The 17,404-nt window shown below is 35.9% G+C and overlaps 1 protein-coding gene across 4 annotated transcripts in view; it reads right to left on the bottom strand.

Annotated features, from left to right (window-relative positions):
- Positions 1-17,404, bottom strand: part of MLLT10 (MLLT10 histone lysine methyltransferase DOT1L cofactor) — a 125,762-nt gene that overhangs the window by 59,745 nt on the left and 48,613 nt on the right. For all 4 annotated transcript variants that reach the window (XM_083884741.1, XM_083884739.1, XM_083884740.1 and 1 more), the window contains 2 exons: positions 7,052-7,147; positions 1,213-1,468 (listed from right to left, as the gene is read on the bottom strand). In XM_083884741.1, the coding sequence (XP_083740867.1) occupies positions 1,213-1,468; positions 7,052-7,147 (352 nt within the window). The remainder of the gene's footprint in view (positions 1-1,212; positions 1,469-7,051; positions 7,148-17,404) is intronic.

Below are 17,404 nucleotides of genomic sequence, written 5' to 3' on the forward strand. Positions count from 1 at the left end.
CATTAGGTATAAAAACCCCATGTCCTTTAAAAACTAGTGTTTTATCATTAGTACTCCACTAAACATTGTTAAGAATTTCATTTAAAATACAATTTACATAAATACAGCTATTAAAAAAATCATTAAATATTTTTTCTGTATTTTAAATAAGTTATACCAGTTTGACTTAATGCAGCCCAAAAGAAAATACATGCACATAGTAAAGATCTATTTTGCTATCTGCAGTAAGATTTTTCTTTAAATAAAGAATTCCAGAAGGCAATTTTCAAATTTTTGATAATTTAGACAAAAAACCACTTCCTCTTCTTTCAAGTAAAAAAAAACACCAGAAATATTGAAAGAGCTCTAGACAAATTTACAAGTGTTCACTGCATAAATAAATTCAAAAGAAAATCAACATCACAAAGCCTAAAGAACAGTCAGCTACTAGACACCAGAGTGAAAATTACTCAAAATTACTTTATAGGGGGCCTAGTTTGTTGTGTTTCCAAATAACATATTTTAATAATTAAGGAATTTTAAAAAAACTTAATTTTTTAATCATTTTTTCAACTCTGACGAAGATGATGAAAGCAAATAAAATTTGCTTTTTATAAGTGTTCATTGTGCATGTAGTGGGTTTTAGCAAGTTCAAAAAGTAAAAGACTTTATATTACCCAAGGTAAATAAACTTTACATACTCTTTACATACTCATCTTCTCTTTATATATTTCAATGACAAAACAATTAAGTAGAAAGGTCTTTCACTCTGAAGAAGATGGTATAAATTAAGTATCTGCATCTTGAAAAATTATTGAGGAGCCAATGCATCCTATGCATTAGGTAGTCCAGTTCTGTTCTTTAGCCATTGCACTGACTAAAAAACATCAGTATTACTCCCTTACAGAGCTAAGACCTCTAGACTCAAATTCATAATAAAGTTTAGCCCAGACTAACTCTCCGGCACATAAAGACACTTCTGTGTGCAGCTAAAGAGAATAGCTTAACAGTCTGAAAAAAAGCATCAGTACTGCCCTTTAAAAATGTACAACCTTCTTTTTCACGTTATAGAAAAAAAACATTTTTACCCTGAAAAAAGCTGGATTTTACCCTGAAGTGAAATAACATTCTGAGTACTGGAGATAAAAGATTAACTACTTTTCAAGTTCTGCATACATAAAATTTCTAATTCATATCAGAGCAGAAGTTGTGTTACAGCGTAACAATCAGTACCTTGCTGAAAAGGGCTAGCTGCAGTCACAGTTGTTCCTGGATTTCTTCCAGCAGCAGGCTTTCTTCCCCTCTGACCTGAGCTGTGACCTGCAGATTTCTTCCCTTTGCTCTCTGACCCTCTAGCCTCTGAAGAATCTTTTCCACTTGAAACATGTGTAGGAACTTCCTGGAAATTTGCATTTGTAAATCGAGCTGAGGTATCTTCCAACCGCTTCAAGGAGCCTGACATGGAATTGTTGCTAGTGCTTGTGTATGTCTGGCATTTTAAAAGAGAGAAGAAATTAAAGAAACAAGTCACACAAAAGACTGTAAAAACTGTTTAAAGGACCTCATTCTTTCAAACAAACAAGCACAGAAGTGTTCAAATACTACTGTAACTAGAAACAGCAGGAATTACAGCAGTGGAACTGTGAAGTTTCTGCGCAAACAACTGAAGTACATAAAACATAATTTTGTGGGAAAAAAATGCATAATTTTTACCTCACTGAGGTAAATGGAAAAATCTCATGGTTAGGCTCTTTATAGTCTTTTCAAGTAGGATATTGTTATTCTATGCTTAAAAATAAAAATTAGAAAATAAACTTCTAATGCATTTTTGAACATACAATTTTTATGCCTTTTTTATTAAACTGGAAATGTTGTTCCACCAACCGTGAACTGTTGAAGGCATCATAACCTAAGGACTTGGATTTTTAAGACTTTATAGGCTCAACACCAAACCAACATCAGCTTCCTGGCATGTGAACCATCCCCCATTCACCCAATTCCTTAAGAATCACCAAGTAAAGAAGACACATGAGAGAGCTGACTGAGACACGCTTACTTCAAACCCCTCTCTGACAGGTACAAAAACACTCCTGAGCTCCCAATGCAAATTTCTTCCTCAAACCCTATCCACCCCCAAGAATTCTGACCCTTTTCCTACACTCATATACTCTCCAAAGGACTTTCAAAAATTTCATCTTTAGGTCCATTATTTGTCTGTTAAATTTTACCAGAATTATTCCTATTGGTGAACAATAGTCAAAAGAGGTTTCACAGAAAGTAATTAGGTGGGCAGGGAAACTACATGCACAATTATTAGAAAACCATACAAGGGAATATTGTTGTTCTCACAACTGAAAAAAGTTGCAGTAACAGAATTTTAATAACATAAGAAAAAAAATGAAAGCAAAATCAGGAAAAAGAAAAAAAATCTACTGCTATTTATACTCAAGCCACCTAGTAAAATAGCTGTTTAAAGCTTTAAAAAATACAAATCAAACCAAGGAGCTACTCATCTGTTCAAAACGAGCTTGTCTGTTTTTCAGTTCTTTACAGAATAGAATTTAAAATAGTATCTACAGTGATCTCCATTAAAGACCACACAAACACATGCCTCTTAAAATACACACACATTTTCCCTGCCCCAAGTAGGATGCTTGCTGAATTTAGGCCTACAACAGAATGTTTCTTCATCTTTACATAAAGCTTTGTATAGCAGCTATACAAAGTTTTCCATATTTTACTAAAATAGCTAAGACATTTACATAAACCTTACTTTTCAGTTGCAAATGACAGAAGACAACTAAATATACAAGCTTTGAGGAAAGCAAATATTTCAATCTATTTGCATACCAGGCCAGGCAATGACAAGTAGGCATTAATTTGCAAACACTGCGCTGTGATTTGGTTTGACTGCAAGCCTGAATCCCACTCCTGGCAGATTTTGAAGAATATGCATATACAACAGAGTTCTGCTTTGGAAAATTTTGCTCCCACAGCTATTTGCGTTTCAGAAGGTGCTATAAGGTGTACTGAAATCTACATGCTTACTCAGAGAATCAGGAACACTAACATGATGAAATATACCCTAAGTACAGAGAGTTACCATCACGTTTATGCCCTCCATCTATCACTCTGTGTGCCCTCAAGAGTTACATTATCCATCTGCAGCAAGTCTTAAAACTTCTGGGGATTTATGGTAAATGTGCAATAATCACTCTTAGAATACACAGTACGTCCCAAGGTTTGAGTGGCCTTTAGCCCTATGCAGATGTATAAAGAGGCACTGTTGGACAGAGAGGGGAAGGACCATGGCAAGTAATTCTCCACAAAAATGCCAGATGGTAAGAGCAGAGTCCAAGCAAAAACCAACCAACCTCCCCAAAAAAAACCCCAAAACCAACACTGGGTTTGCATGGCCATGCTTTGTTGGGGGACTATAGGCAGGGCTTCCGTGAGAAGCTGCCAGAGGCTTCCTCCATGTCCAATGGAGCCAATTCCAGCCGGCTTCAGGACTGACCCAACACTGGCCAGGGCTGAGCCCATCACAAATGGTGGTGACACCTCTGTGACAACATACTGAAGAAGGAAAAACAAAAAAGGGTTACTGGGCAGATGTAACTGCAGCCAGAGAAGAGCAGACTGAGAACGTGAGAGAATCAACTCTGCAGACACCAAGGTCAGTGAAGAAGGAGAGGGAGAAGGTGCTCCAGACATCAGAGCCGAGATTCCTCTGCAGCCCATGGTGAAGACCATGGTGAGGCAGTTGTGCCCCTGTAGCCCATGGAGATCCATGGGGATGCAGAGATTGACCTGCAGCCTATGGAAGCAACACACACCACAGCAAGTAGATGCTTGTGAAGAGGCTGTGACCTCATGGAGCAGGCTCCTGGTAGGACCTGGAGACCCATGGAGAGAGGAGTCCATGCTGGAGCAGGTTTCCTGATAGGACTTGTAACCCTGTGGGGGATCTGCACTGGGGGCAGGCTGTGCCTGAAGCACTGCATCTGTGGAGAAATGATCCACGTTGCAGTAGTCTGTGGAGAAGTGTAGCCCATGGGATGGACTCAGGATGGAAAAGTTTGTGAAGGACTGTCTCCCATGGGAGGGATTCTGGAGCTGGGAGAGGATTCTTCTCCTTAAACAGCTGGAGGAGCAACCAGTGACAAACTGATCATAACCCTCACTCCCCATCTCCCCACACTGCTGGAGGGAGCCAAAGCTAAAAGCATCCAACAGAATATTTTTACCAGGAGTAATTACGAGGCTGATGGCTCTTCCCAGCTAAGAAGGCAGGCAGAAGAAGAGGCAGCAAAGAATTCAAATTCCTAAGTTATTGTAGTTCTTCTTGAAACATTCTATATATATGTCCCAAAAGTGAAAAACTGTAGTGCTACTACATTAATCAAAGAGTAGTCAGGCATTTCTTATTTCAAACTTTTTTAAACTTAACTGGTTCAGACTAAACAACATTTGCTGCGACATTACAGCGATGCACAAAAGTGCCACTCAAAATAGCAGGGGGGGGCTGGAACCTCCATTTAAATTCTGCAGGCTATCAGAATTTTTTTAATTCAACTACACCAGAAGGTAAATTCAGTTTATTGTGCAGCCTGTCATGATTCTACCTAAAGAAATCACTCAGCCGGGTAAAAACATGCTTTAAGACATCACCTGCATAAATGGTCATTACCACTGGATTTACAAAGGTTTGACTTCTTTAAAAAGGAAAAACAAATTTCATTTCAAATTTCAGTTCCCCCACAGGAACATTATGGTAGCAGAAGTGATCATATATCACTATAAAGTCATGCATTCAATACAAAGACTGCTGTGAAACAGAGATCAGGTTCAAATCAATTCTAGCAACTCCGTGTAAAAAGCCACATAAAAGTAATACATTAATACAATATTCTGAACCAAATATTCGTCTTAGAAAAAAATAAAGCTTGTTTCGTTACTAAAATTTTGAAGTTTTGAGGAACACACTATGAGTTTATAACCTAGAAAAGCAAATGCATGTAAATGGTGTTAAAAGGACTTAGGAAAAAAAATTAACTGAAGGAATTAGTCACAACAACAAAAAAAATCACTTCCATATATCCAGTAGATACATTAAAAAAAACCAAAATCACACTTAGGAACCTCTGAACACCAATTTTCCAATAAAAACACCAATAAAAAGCTGCACACCAACTTTCCTGATGATTTGAAGCAATTTGTAGTATTAAAAAAAGGCAATAAATGAAGCAAAAAGGTTAGGTAAAGAAAATCTACATGCAAAAGATGACATAAAAAAACTAAAAGGGCATGATGATATTCAAATTCCACAATTAATAATTTGGTTTAGGTTAATTAAGTTATAATTTAAGTTCTAGAATTAGAGATCTTCTGTTCATTTTAGTGTTTGCTCTAGCTCATTCTTGTGACTATCCATAAGAGTAAACCTTGTAATTAGAAAAAGGATAGGGAGGACAAAGCAATTAGAAATAAGCTTAGCAGAAAAACAGAATCCAACTGTGTCTTTGGCATTAAAAGCATATTCTAATAGGCAGGATGCAAAAGATAATCAATGTTTCCATATATTTTCTTTAACTTTTAGAGAAATATACAGTAATATCACTTTTTGTAAAAGCTGATGATGATTAGATAATTGAAGTGCAAGAGGGATGCAATTCAGGAAAAATAAGATCAAACATAGTACAAAACCTAAACAAAGGTTGTAAAGTTTAAAGAAGTTTCCACACAAGTTTCCACAAAGTTTCTCTTACAGGCTATGAATTTTAGAAGTTGTCTCAGACTCAAAAGGAGTATGTTTAGGGCAAATTAATAAAATGAAATAACCAATCATGTGGACCAGTCAATACTACTCAAAGTGATCTACAACCTGATTTCAATAGAAACTGTCACACTCACTGACTGCAATCTCTAATTGCTCTTAAATCAAACCAGCAAAGACTGACTCTACATTTTCTTCTATTTTTTAATAGAGAGTTATTGGGGGTTTCAGAAAACCACTAAGTTTCACTTGACACAACAGCATCAAAAAGAGTACAGAACAAAAAACAAGACTCAACAGAAGTATGAGCTACAAATAATTGGATGTTAGCAGGTATGAATTCTCAAGTTAATAACCTTACTATTGAGAATAAAGAAATATGCAAAAGCATACTAAAAATCCAACTTTCTTTGAGATTATTCTTGAAATTGATACCACTATTTGAGAGAATAATTCCAGAGACCAGAGAAAGTTGATATTTGAATCGTTTCACCCCGTCCTGATGAGATCTTGGTGTACCATATGCAAACACACATTTGTTGAATGTAACACCTCAGCAACCAAACAACACACAGTTAAAGACAAACCTCAACACCTTTGCTAAAACACGATGATCTGTGTACTAAGCACAATTCAATTCAAACCATGATTCCCTGACTGATGTCAAACATCCCCACACAAATGGGAGACATTTTCTCCAACTTGGAAATCAGAAAACCCATTTCTCAACAGTACTGTCCACTCTGTAATGCCAACATTACCCTTATTTTATTGGTGGATAGCAAAAGTGATTATTGCTGAGTACAATGAGAACTGTCATTATTTAACCCTGTATGTGGCTGTTGGAATTAGGTATTTTCTAACACATCAACACAAAGGAAAGGTCAGAGAACCTGACAGAAAAGCCTGCTAATAAGGCAAATTATAAGTATATGAAGCATGAGCTGTAATTTCATAACTACCAGTTCTAAATGCTTACAGGTTCAGTGTCAGCTCAGCATACACAAGCAAATTTTGAAGGACTTTCTAAAACTTCTCAAATTATTAAATATATCTCAATTAAGTAAAAGTTACTGGAGTATCACTGGTACCGGACTCACAATTTAAGTACAAAACTCTAAGCCTTTCTCCATATGGTAAACCTCCAAGTATTTTAGCATTTTACATTACAGAGTGCTTGATAATTACAGAATTTATGCCATTATAAAGCCCATGTATATATAGTGGAATGATTACATCACAAAATTTTGACAGAAGTAACTGAAGTGGAAGAGGAGAAAAAACACATTGACTTACTTTTTCTGTAGTTACAGTAAGAGATGGAACCAAAGACGGTGAGGACTCCGACTGCTTCTTATATTTTTGCTTGTGTTTATCTTTCTCTTTATATTTCTAGTTGTAAAAGACAATAAAAACTAAGTTCAGTTTCACCTTTAACATAACCCATAATGCATCAAGTGTTACCAAAATTGAAGAGAGATGGCAATAATGTCCTGTGCTATTTGGAAAACACATTAACGTTTTGAATGTTTTATAATATAATTTTATAAAAGCAAATCAAGTATTTATATTTGTTTTCAAAGTACACAAACTGATATTCTTCAATTATAACCAGCATTTATGAATGCATTGTTGTTAGTATAGCCCAACTTTACAATAATCACTTAACCAACAAAAGAAACTGCACTAAAAACAGAGACATGGCTTCTGTTTCAAAGATCTTCATTGATTCATTTTTCACAAAAGATTTCTACTTTTCCATACCCTCAGCACCTGTACCGTATTTTTTGGGTGGATACTAATATAAATTAATGCAAGGTTTTAGCTTTGGTTTCCCTACTGACATCTCCATGCACAAAAATGTGAAAACTGATTTAGATTTCATTTCCAAAAAAGGGACATATATTTTACAGACTAAATAAGTATTTTTCATGATAAACTCAATAAAATATCAACAGCTATACAAGTCAAATGTGCTTCTTAAAAGAGCTGAGAACGTAATCAGTTTTGAGCGCTTTTTTAAAATTTTTATCTTTTAAACATGATTGAAGCATTGGCAGTGCGAAAAAAATTGAGCCAACAAAGAGAAAATAACCTCTTATTCCAGAGCCTTTATAGTATAACAGAAGTCTTTCATACTGGCAGAAATCAATTTCTGAAGGATTACAGAATCAGACTGAAATTGTATTTGTCTGAATAGTTTAGACAAATCCTTTACAAAAACAGCCAGTCTGACAAAACTAACAATTAAACTTAGAACACAGAAGTTCAGTATTTTTTCCAGTCTAATCATAAACAAGTAATTTTCTCCTCAGCAATGTAATATGGTTTACTAAGACAGTATCAGAAAATGCAAAGAAACTGCAGCTGTGAGAGAAAGTTACTTACAAGCTACTGGCACTCAAGTATTTTATTTCTTTAATTATGTACTTGTGAAATTTTTGTGAACTAACAAAACTCTGCAGAAGAGCACAATGTATGACTGTTTGTTCAGCCTGCTTCTACAGAGCTAGTAAAAAATGTGCATACATATGGATTGACACAAGGGGTTTAAAAATCCCGTTGAGGAGCTTGAAAAGATGTGTAAGTCTGAACAGCCCCATGAAACTCAGTAACTATTCTGAATCTTAAAAACTATCCACGCTGATCTTTCTCTAACTATCCAAATGATTGTCCAGACTTTCAAAGGAACATCATTTGTTCAACAGCACCTGTACAACTACTCTGACCAAGCACCAGGACGAGATGCAATACGTGCATACTCTACTTAGGTATGACCAAATATAACCTTTCTATTTCTGTAACAAGGGAAGAAATTTAAATAAATAAATAAATAGAAATTTATTTCATGGAATCAGCCTGAGAGACTAAGAGAATGGGTTCTTGAATTCTCTAGTAAAGTAGAACCAGCTAACTGACAACCTAGATGCAAAGCTGAAAGCAAAACACTTATCTTTTTTTATGAACTGTAAATACCAGGTGACTGACTTAGAGATCACCTTGTCTCTAACTAGCCCCAATCCATTTAACTAAACTGATTTTGCCAGGAATAAAATACAGCTTAACTAAGAAAGTTCATAAATCAAGTAAAAAAGCTATCATCACCAAAATATTATGTAAAACTATACTTGCTGGATACAATACATAAAGTTCTTTTAATTCTTGTACACTTCTTAAAACTAAAAGACAGGTGCACCTTAAAAGGCTGATAGGGATTTCTAGATTTGGAGTTTTTACACACTCAAGTGAACTTAGGGGTTTTTTTCCACTCTGCCACATGGATAGAAATACAGAGTTTTCCCCTTTATAATAAAGTGAGCATGTGTCATAATTACAATGACATATACCATAAAGTAATAAGGCTTGTTAAATGAGCTTTAGATTAGGGAGGTTGTGTTTGTTTTCTTTAGTGTTTTTCTTGAGGGAAGATTGTTTGTTTGTCTCTTTTTACACCTGGAAAACACATTAGAAAGTAAAAAAACTACTATAGAGAGAAAGAATTCAAACACACTGCACAGTCTTTCCAATAACATCTTAAATGTAACAGTCCCCAAAGTACTACGCATACTAACAGAAAAGCAAGCAGGAATCAAGGAAAACCAGAAGCATCTACACCAAGACTGCCACGTTATCCATTGATTCTGCTGGTATAAAAGACTTTCACCAGTGCTACGCTACTAAACGTACTACATCATCATTGTACAACACTTACAGTTGATGTGTTTAGAAAAACTTGAGTAACAATTGCATTGAACCCCAGACAAGCTTCAAGAAAGAAGTTATGGCTAACCACTGCCTGAGTTTCTTTGGCTTTCATTATTCTACTGGGAAATTCAAATAATCCTAAAGAATTTTTTATTTATAATTTTGGAGCCAAGAGGCAATTACTTTAATACACTTTAAGGTGAAACTTCACAACACTATCAGTAAACAATAAGAAAATTTTTAAATCAACATGTTTTACAATCTTTTCTGTCAACTTTCAACTGTTCTTTTACTTCCAGCGTTAATTTCATCTAAAAGGCAAAAAACATAAAATTCTGATCAAAGGAACACTTAGGATGACTTCTAATTACATTTTGTAATATACTGAAATCAAAAGTAGCCCCTATACATAAGGAAGTGTCAAGAAGGACAAGGGACACAAGAACAGCAGGAAGGAAGAGGGCATAGCTTGATTTTTGAAAAGTGAACCATCAGCAACCACATATTCCTCTTCCAGATTCAAACCATCACAACAAAGTTTGTCAGGGCAGCTTACAAAGGTTACAGCTTTCCACTCAAAGCCACTGCAGGGGTAACCCATCCAAAAGCTTTTTGCTTACAAATATCTCATACACAAGACATCTGCTGTCTTCAACTCTGCATTTCCTCCTTCTCTTAGGTTATACCTCCTCTCACCATTTTTCCTTTTTTTTTAAATAATCTTTTTTCTTCCCAAGGAAAGTTAGGAAGCATTGCTTCTGAATGTGATCTGACTTCAAATGCATGCAACATCAAAGAACTGGAGAACATTGCAGGAAAATCTCTGAAAGAAATGCTAAGCTTTTACAATGGTAAGAATATAAACTTCAACAAGTTGCTAAGACTGATGAAGAGATGTAACTCCCACAAAATAACTTCTTGCAGTTGCACCCTCTTTTACCAAAAAGATGCATAAAAAGTATAAAAAGAGTTCTGAAATATCTACTTCAGAATTGAGAAAATGATTAAGAGAGGGACATAAATTCCCACAACATTTAACAAATATGACAGCTTTTAATCCAGTCTGTCTCAAAGGCCACACAAACTAGCCATCTCCCCTACTCCCAGAAAAACAGCAAACTGTTAGCTCCTCATGGACAACTCCTCATGCTTCACTTTTGTAAGATCTCCATTCAGTCACAGCTCTAAAAAAACTCCAAAAAACGTAACAACAGCTCACCAAGATAAACATTCACCCATAAAACCACATGGGAACCCCCCCCTTCCATTCTAGGGAAGGTAGGATCAAATGTCTGATCTTTTACAAGCTTTACTGTAAGGAAAATAAAGGAGAGAAATTACTCTAAACATGGACTGAAAATAATATTGGCAGGGAGTGAAAGCTAAGGGAGCATTAATGGCAGGCAGAACACATATATCCCGTTTATATACTTATGAATGTATATACTTATATGCTTATGTACTTATACATCTGAATGAGTTCAGATGTTCCAAACTCCTTTGCAGAGCTGATAAATGCAATCTGTACATTCTGTAAAACCGAGATTTAGCAGAAGACATAATTCCAAGGGAGAATATATTAAAAAATAAAGGGCAAACAACAAAATTGACCCAGGAAACTTTAATCTTGGTTCACAAGTAAGATAGTTGAGCAGATCAGATACAGGCAGCTCCTGAAATCTTTCTTACTGTAAGACAAATAAGGCATGACTGCCATGCAGCCATTGGGTAAGCACCTATAACAATATTCATCCTGAACAACTTGAAGAGCCTGGATTTATGGTGCTGCTAAATACCAATACAAAATGCCTTGAGTTCATACATCATGATTAATCAGAAAGCTTTATTTGTCACCAGGAATCTCATTTTTGGCTTTTGTTTCTTACTTAAAAAATTATGCAATCTCATCTTAACTCCAACAGCTCTATGTTGCTGGATAACAAAACAAATATGGTGCAAGAGTTCTGGAATTCCACAGCACCTTCTGTACATTGCTTTCTTGTAGAGCAGGGGAAGGAAATACATTCTGATTGCTTCTGTTTCTCTGGCAAAGTTTCAATCTACAAAATTATTACATAATATGACTTTACAAATACACTTTGGCTCCAATTCATTATTTTTTTTAGCTCAGTTACTTATTTCATCACTCTAAAGATCAGCACTTGCTCATTCTTTTTTTTAACTTACTTTCAGAGAAACATTTGTCAGAGGAGTAAAAAAGACCAACATCTCATCAAAATATCAAATTAAGGATACATGTGTAACTACAGTTCAGCTCTGATCTGTTCCCAGAAGAGATGTTATAAAATGTATCTTTTCAAACTTTTGGACTTCCATGTTTAGAAAAAAATGAACAATACCAGTGAACAGTAGTTCACTTCTAGTAAACTAGTATTTCTTCTAGTACAGAAGAAATTAATGACCTCAGCTTTTCTTTTAAATGGCACTAATAATTCATAACATTTCCACATGGAAGTTATCATTTAACTTGTTGAAGGTATTTACACCTATTTGCAATTCATTTTAGTCTCAGGAATGCATAGTCCACTTGAAAGGGGATTCTACAGGAGTTTATTTGATTAAAAGACATTCCAAAGTTCAGCATTTAGCAGTTCACTGTTACAAAGGAAGAAAAAGGTTTTGTGACCCCACTCTCACCTTTCTCAGAGTGCTTAGCTTGTCAGACCTTCCATCTGCCCACTCAAACTGCTGAACAGCAGCAACAAAAAGCCAAGTGGAGTTTCCTGTTTTTTAGTGAGCTACGTTAGTTCTGTGAAGGGACGTGGGAGATGGACGGTAACAGGCACAAGAGGCAGATGCAGAACAGAGAAGCAAGAGCTCACGGACACAGGGAACAGGACACAGGCAAGAAATAGTTTATAGGGAGAGGTAGGACACTACTGCCAGCATTATTCATACACATATAGTTCTAAGCATAACACTTGTTCTTAAGAACCAGTTCCTGATTCAATTTCTTGAATACCCAAAAGCCTCACTTAAATATGGAAATAATGGTCATAATTTCAACCGCCAATGGTAAAAAGACTCAAGAATCAATGATTAAAATGCCATCCAAAGCTTCTGTGAGGTGCAAGACTCCCACTCTTATCTAGAATCAGCTATTCCTTTGATATTTAACACTAAAATACACTGCTTCTGTTATCTGCAGAGTTTAATATTAATTGTTAGTAATGGATATGCAGTGCCAAAGACTTGAGTAGCACTTCATAACTTCAAAAATGTTGCAAAATTAACTAAAACAATGCAACTATGTATTGTCAGTGCTCACCTTCATTCATTCCTATAAAAATTACAAGTTTAAATTATGTATTACATTACATACTGTGAAATGCTCCACTGTCTGCAAGGTAATTTAAAGATACCTGTCAAATATATTTCACAAAATAGGTGAGCAGAATGGCACACAGAAGGAATCCATTCAATTTTCCTGTCTCACTCAGTTTAACATCGTAGATCATCTTTAACTGCATATTATCTACCAGAACCCAAAACATGGCAGGGATGAAATATACAACTTCATAATAAAGTATCCAGATTACCTTCTAGAAACTGTTACAAAGTCAAAGTACTAGTAATCTTGTATTAATCCAGGATCCAAATCCAAGAAAAAGATATTTCAAAGCACCTTTTACTTCTACACCTCTCACAGCTGTAAGAATTGAGATCACGGTTTTTGTGAATGGGATAGAGGTAATTTACTTCACCTAGTTGGTGTAGGGCTGTGTTTTGGATTTGGGCTGGAAACAGTGTTGATAACACAGGAATGTTTTCATTTTTGCTGAGTAGCCCTTATACAGGGCCAAGGCCTTTTCTGCTTCTCTCCCCATCAGCGTGTGGGCTGAAGGTGCACCAGAACCGGGGAAGGGACACAGCCAGGACAGCCGACCCTAAATGACCAAATATTTCCCATGCCATATGGCATCATGCTCAGTATATAAAAGTCAGGGAAGAAGAAGAAAGAAGGGGTGTTCAGAGTGATATCGTTTGTCTTCCCAAGTAACAGTGACATGTGATGGAGCCCTGCATTCCTGGGGATGTCTGAACACCTGCCTGCCCGTGGGAAGTGGTGAATGAATTCCTTGTTTTGCTTTGCCTGCATGCAAAATTTCTGCTTTACCTATTAAATAAACTGTCTTTATATCAACCCACAAGTTTTTTCACTTTTGCTCTTCTGATTCTCTCCCCCATCACATAAGAGAGGAGGATGAGCAAGTGGCTGTGTGGGGATGAGCTGCTGGATAGGGGGGTTGAGTTTATTTTTTTCAAAGTAAAAGTCAAAGACTAAAATGTGTACTTGGAGATGGAAAAAGACAGTTGCATCCCAGGCAGCCTTACAAGATTCTACATCTTGCAGAGTAGCTTTTAGGTATACCTGAGGTGGTATGTTTGTCATTTTGATTTTACAATAATTAACTAATCCCAGCTGACAAGCTTAATACTATTGAGGCGTTTGCTGTGCTAAAGTACACTAAAAGCATTACTCTTTTTTCAGTAATATATATGATGTGTTACTGTAAGGTTAAAAAAATATGAGGTAGTCAAATCAGTAATTCCATTATAATCTTGAGAACTGAGACAAAAAGTTCCTACTTTTTCTCTTACTAAAATAAAAAGAAAACATAAATTAAAATCAATTTATATTATTATGTATTTTTTCCTGACCTCCACAAGAGATCATTGTGCTGGTGCCAGCTCCAGTAAATTTCATGCAGTTGATTATCAGGATGACAATTGTACACACAGAAAACAGCACAAGTTAACAGAGAATTTTAGCAAGCAACAAGTCAAACAAGATTGTCACCTTTCCTCTTAATCCTGCAGATAAAAATATCTATTACTAAATATACTCAGACAGAGTAGCTTTCTAATGAAATTTTGTTTACACAGCCATATGCTGTCAGTATTCTCAAATTGTTAGACTTTCAACAGAATTTCACATGAAGAGATGTATCAAAAAAGAAAAATCTACACTCCTACGAAAGTCAGTACAGAACAGGTGCCCAGAAAGAGAAATGCCATTCACTAGCAACAACAGAAGACTGAAGGATGAAGACATCCCCTTTTTTCAACTCATGGAACCCACACAAAAATCCAGGTTTAGGAAACAGGAACTGGGTTCTGCATCTTAGATAGACATTAGTGTATCTATACACATGAGACACCTGGCTAATATTTACTGACCAGCTTCTAGAGGTGTTTTAGAGGTATGCTTCTTTCCCGCTGACTGAATAGAATTTGGAGTAAGTTAACATGGATATACATCACCATTAGCATATATAGCACACAGTTCTTATCCAAATAATATTTATCTTGTATTATTTCAATTATTAAAATTGAAGTAATTTTCTTCTAATTATCTTTAGCATTCTTACAATTTTGTTTCAGACACTAAGAGCAGTTGAAAGGATTAAACAGTCAAATACATTAAACTGATTAACAAAACTTACAAATTTAATAAAAATGCAATGGGATACTGCATTACTGAGATGAGTTTGAAACTTTTTTCCCTAAAAAGTTACATAAAACCCCCAATGTTCAAGTAGCATCACTTAGTTTATGAAATGAGGCAATTCACAGAAGAATGACAGATTCATCTTTAAAACACTTTCTACAGCACTATAAAATGACTCCTTTGGACTAAAACAGATTGTTGTTGTTGTTGTTTTTTAAGAGAAAAAAGAAACCACTGCTTATGCAGCTGAATGATAACCCAAACCCCTGCAATCTGATCCTATTTTTACCACAGAATCTTATGTGATGCATAGCAGGTCCATTTTACCTTTTCACAGCCAGTTGTTCCAAAGTGAGGAAATGCCCCGGGAACACTTGATCTGAGTGTTTACAACTTGCCTTGTAACAGCTCACACAATGCATTAAGTTCATTACAAAGCATCAAGCACCTTTCTCCCAAATAAAATCCATTGCCCCGACACAGGAGCACAGGCTCCTTCACAATGTACTGGCCAAGTTGGGGCAGTTCCAAACCAACACAGAGCCTATGGAAACTTTCAATGCACAGACATGGTTAAAATCTTCCCTTTCCACGGGACTAACAACCAAACTCCCAGCTACAGTGGAACACACCGAGTGTGACACACTGCCACAACCTCTTTTTAAGTGTTCAAGTTTCTACCCACAGAATCAGAAAAGCTGTTATGTTTCTTTAAGAACAAGAGAAGCAGTAAAAAGATGCCCACAACACATTAGTAGCTGGGTATTTCGGACACTTATCCTGCCTCCTGCATTTGTTCCTCTGATGCTCTCCAACTTCTGTGATAGTGACAAGAGGCTCCTTGTCACTATTTTATTCTTTTTGCCTCTTCAATCACAACTTCTTAGATATCTGCTGTCTTTAGTCATGAGCTCATTTTTGTTTAATTTACATTATATGAGCCACTAGAGCAGAGTTTTAAATTTTCCCTTCCTGCTCAGCTCAGACCAAAGCCCTTCTAGTAGAAAAGGCACCTGTGTAATTTAGCTGCTTTATAGAAGCTAATTACTACATAATATATTCACATTTTTCAGAAGTCATAAGCATATAAAGCTAGTAACCTTGCCTAATTTTCATGTTACTGGCAAAAAAAGACTTCTATTATATGTTTAAGTTCTTTCTTTAGTCCTTCCAAATATAAGGCTGCCAGTAACACTAAAGCAAGGCATTCTTCCACAGCCTCATCGTGGCCTAAGTTTTCCCAAGAATGCCTGAGTCAACACCTGGGCCCTGAAGAAAAGGGGTACTATAACCAAGTGACATACTACCAATCCTCTTTATAAGGGACACAGCCTCATCACTAATCATTCTTCAATTGCATCTCTGCCACAGAAACTAACAATGCTTAGGCAGCAGTAATCAGAATATAATGAAGCTATTTATTCTGTAGCTTCAATATCATCATGAAAATTAAATCATACCAAAGGTCTGGTTAGTGTTGTTCAGGGGTTTTTTTATTATTATATCTTTACATATTTGTTGGCAGAGTGCCCAGAAGAGACTAAACACACACTATGGAAGGGAAACACGGGCTTTCAGCTGAGTCTGTTTGTAAAAATGACAGTTACCTACATTAACATTTTCAGACCAACCTCTTCTTACTGCTGTGTAATATTTCACATGCACAAATACAGCTTCTGAGGTCTTAGCAAGAAAAGTGGTTCCAAACCACAACTCATACAGCTACTTGGCAAAACAGAAAGCTTCATCATTAATGATGCCTACAGATCAGATTACCCAAATTTCCAAAGAACAAAGATGAAAGACAAAGCAGAAACTACAGTGGCCTTGAGGGGGATATGGGTGCCACACACACACAAATACTTCTGTATCTGTGAATAAAGATATAAATATTTACTGTAATATGACAAAAATTTAGATTCTCAAGGGATTTACGAAAGAGGAAATTAAGAAGGTCACCCAAAAAAAACTGCCCTACTCCTCCAAGATACTTAATACAGTATATCAAATATACAGCATAAGCTGAAAGAACAGCTGACACCATTGACTGAACAAGTCAGTTTGAAAGTCCCTTCAAGTACACCCTGTAGATTTCACAGTATGACCTGGGAAGCACAGTATCTTCAGTGAAATTCATTTAAGAAAAACAAAAAATAAAACCCAAAATAAAACAAAAAAACAGAAACCCACAAACTTACAAGTTTTATCCATGTCAGTAAAAATCCATGCATGTACTTAGATAAAACATGACCTGAAATACGATAGTGAAAAACTAAGAAAAAATATGGCAACTATTAGTAAGGGTTTACTGTGCAGCTAATTCTGTAGTAATTCAAAACTGTTTTTTTCTACCAACATGTTACTAAGAAAAAAACAAAAGTCTGCCAAAACCCCATACTTTTATTATTTTAGCCCTAAATTTAGATTTAGAGGTGCAACAGCATCACAGACCACACTGTTTTCTTTATTAC

This window comes from Zosterops lateralis (genome assembly GCF_965231275.1).
Source record: "Zosterops lateralis genome assembly, chromosome: 1".
NCBI lineage: Eukaryota > Metazoa > Chordata > Aves > Passeriformes > Zosteropidae > Zosterops > Zosterops lateralis.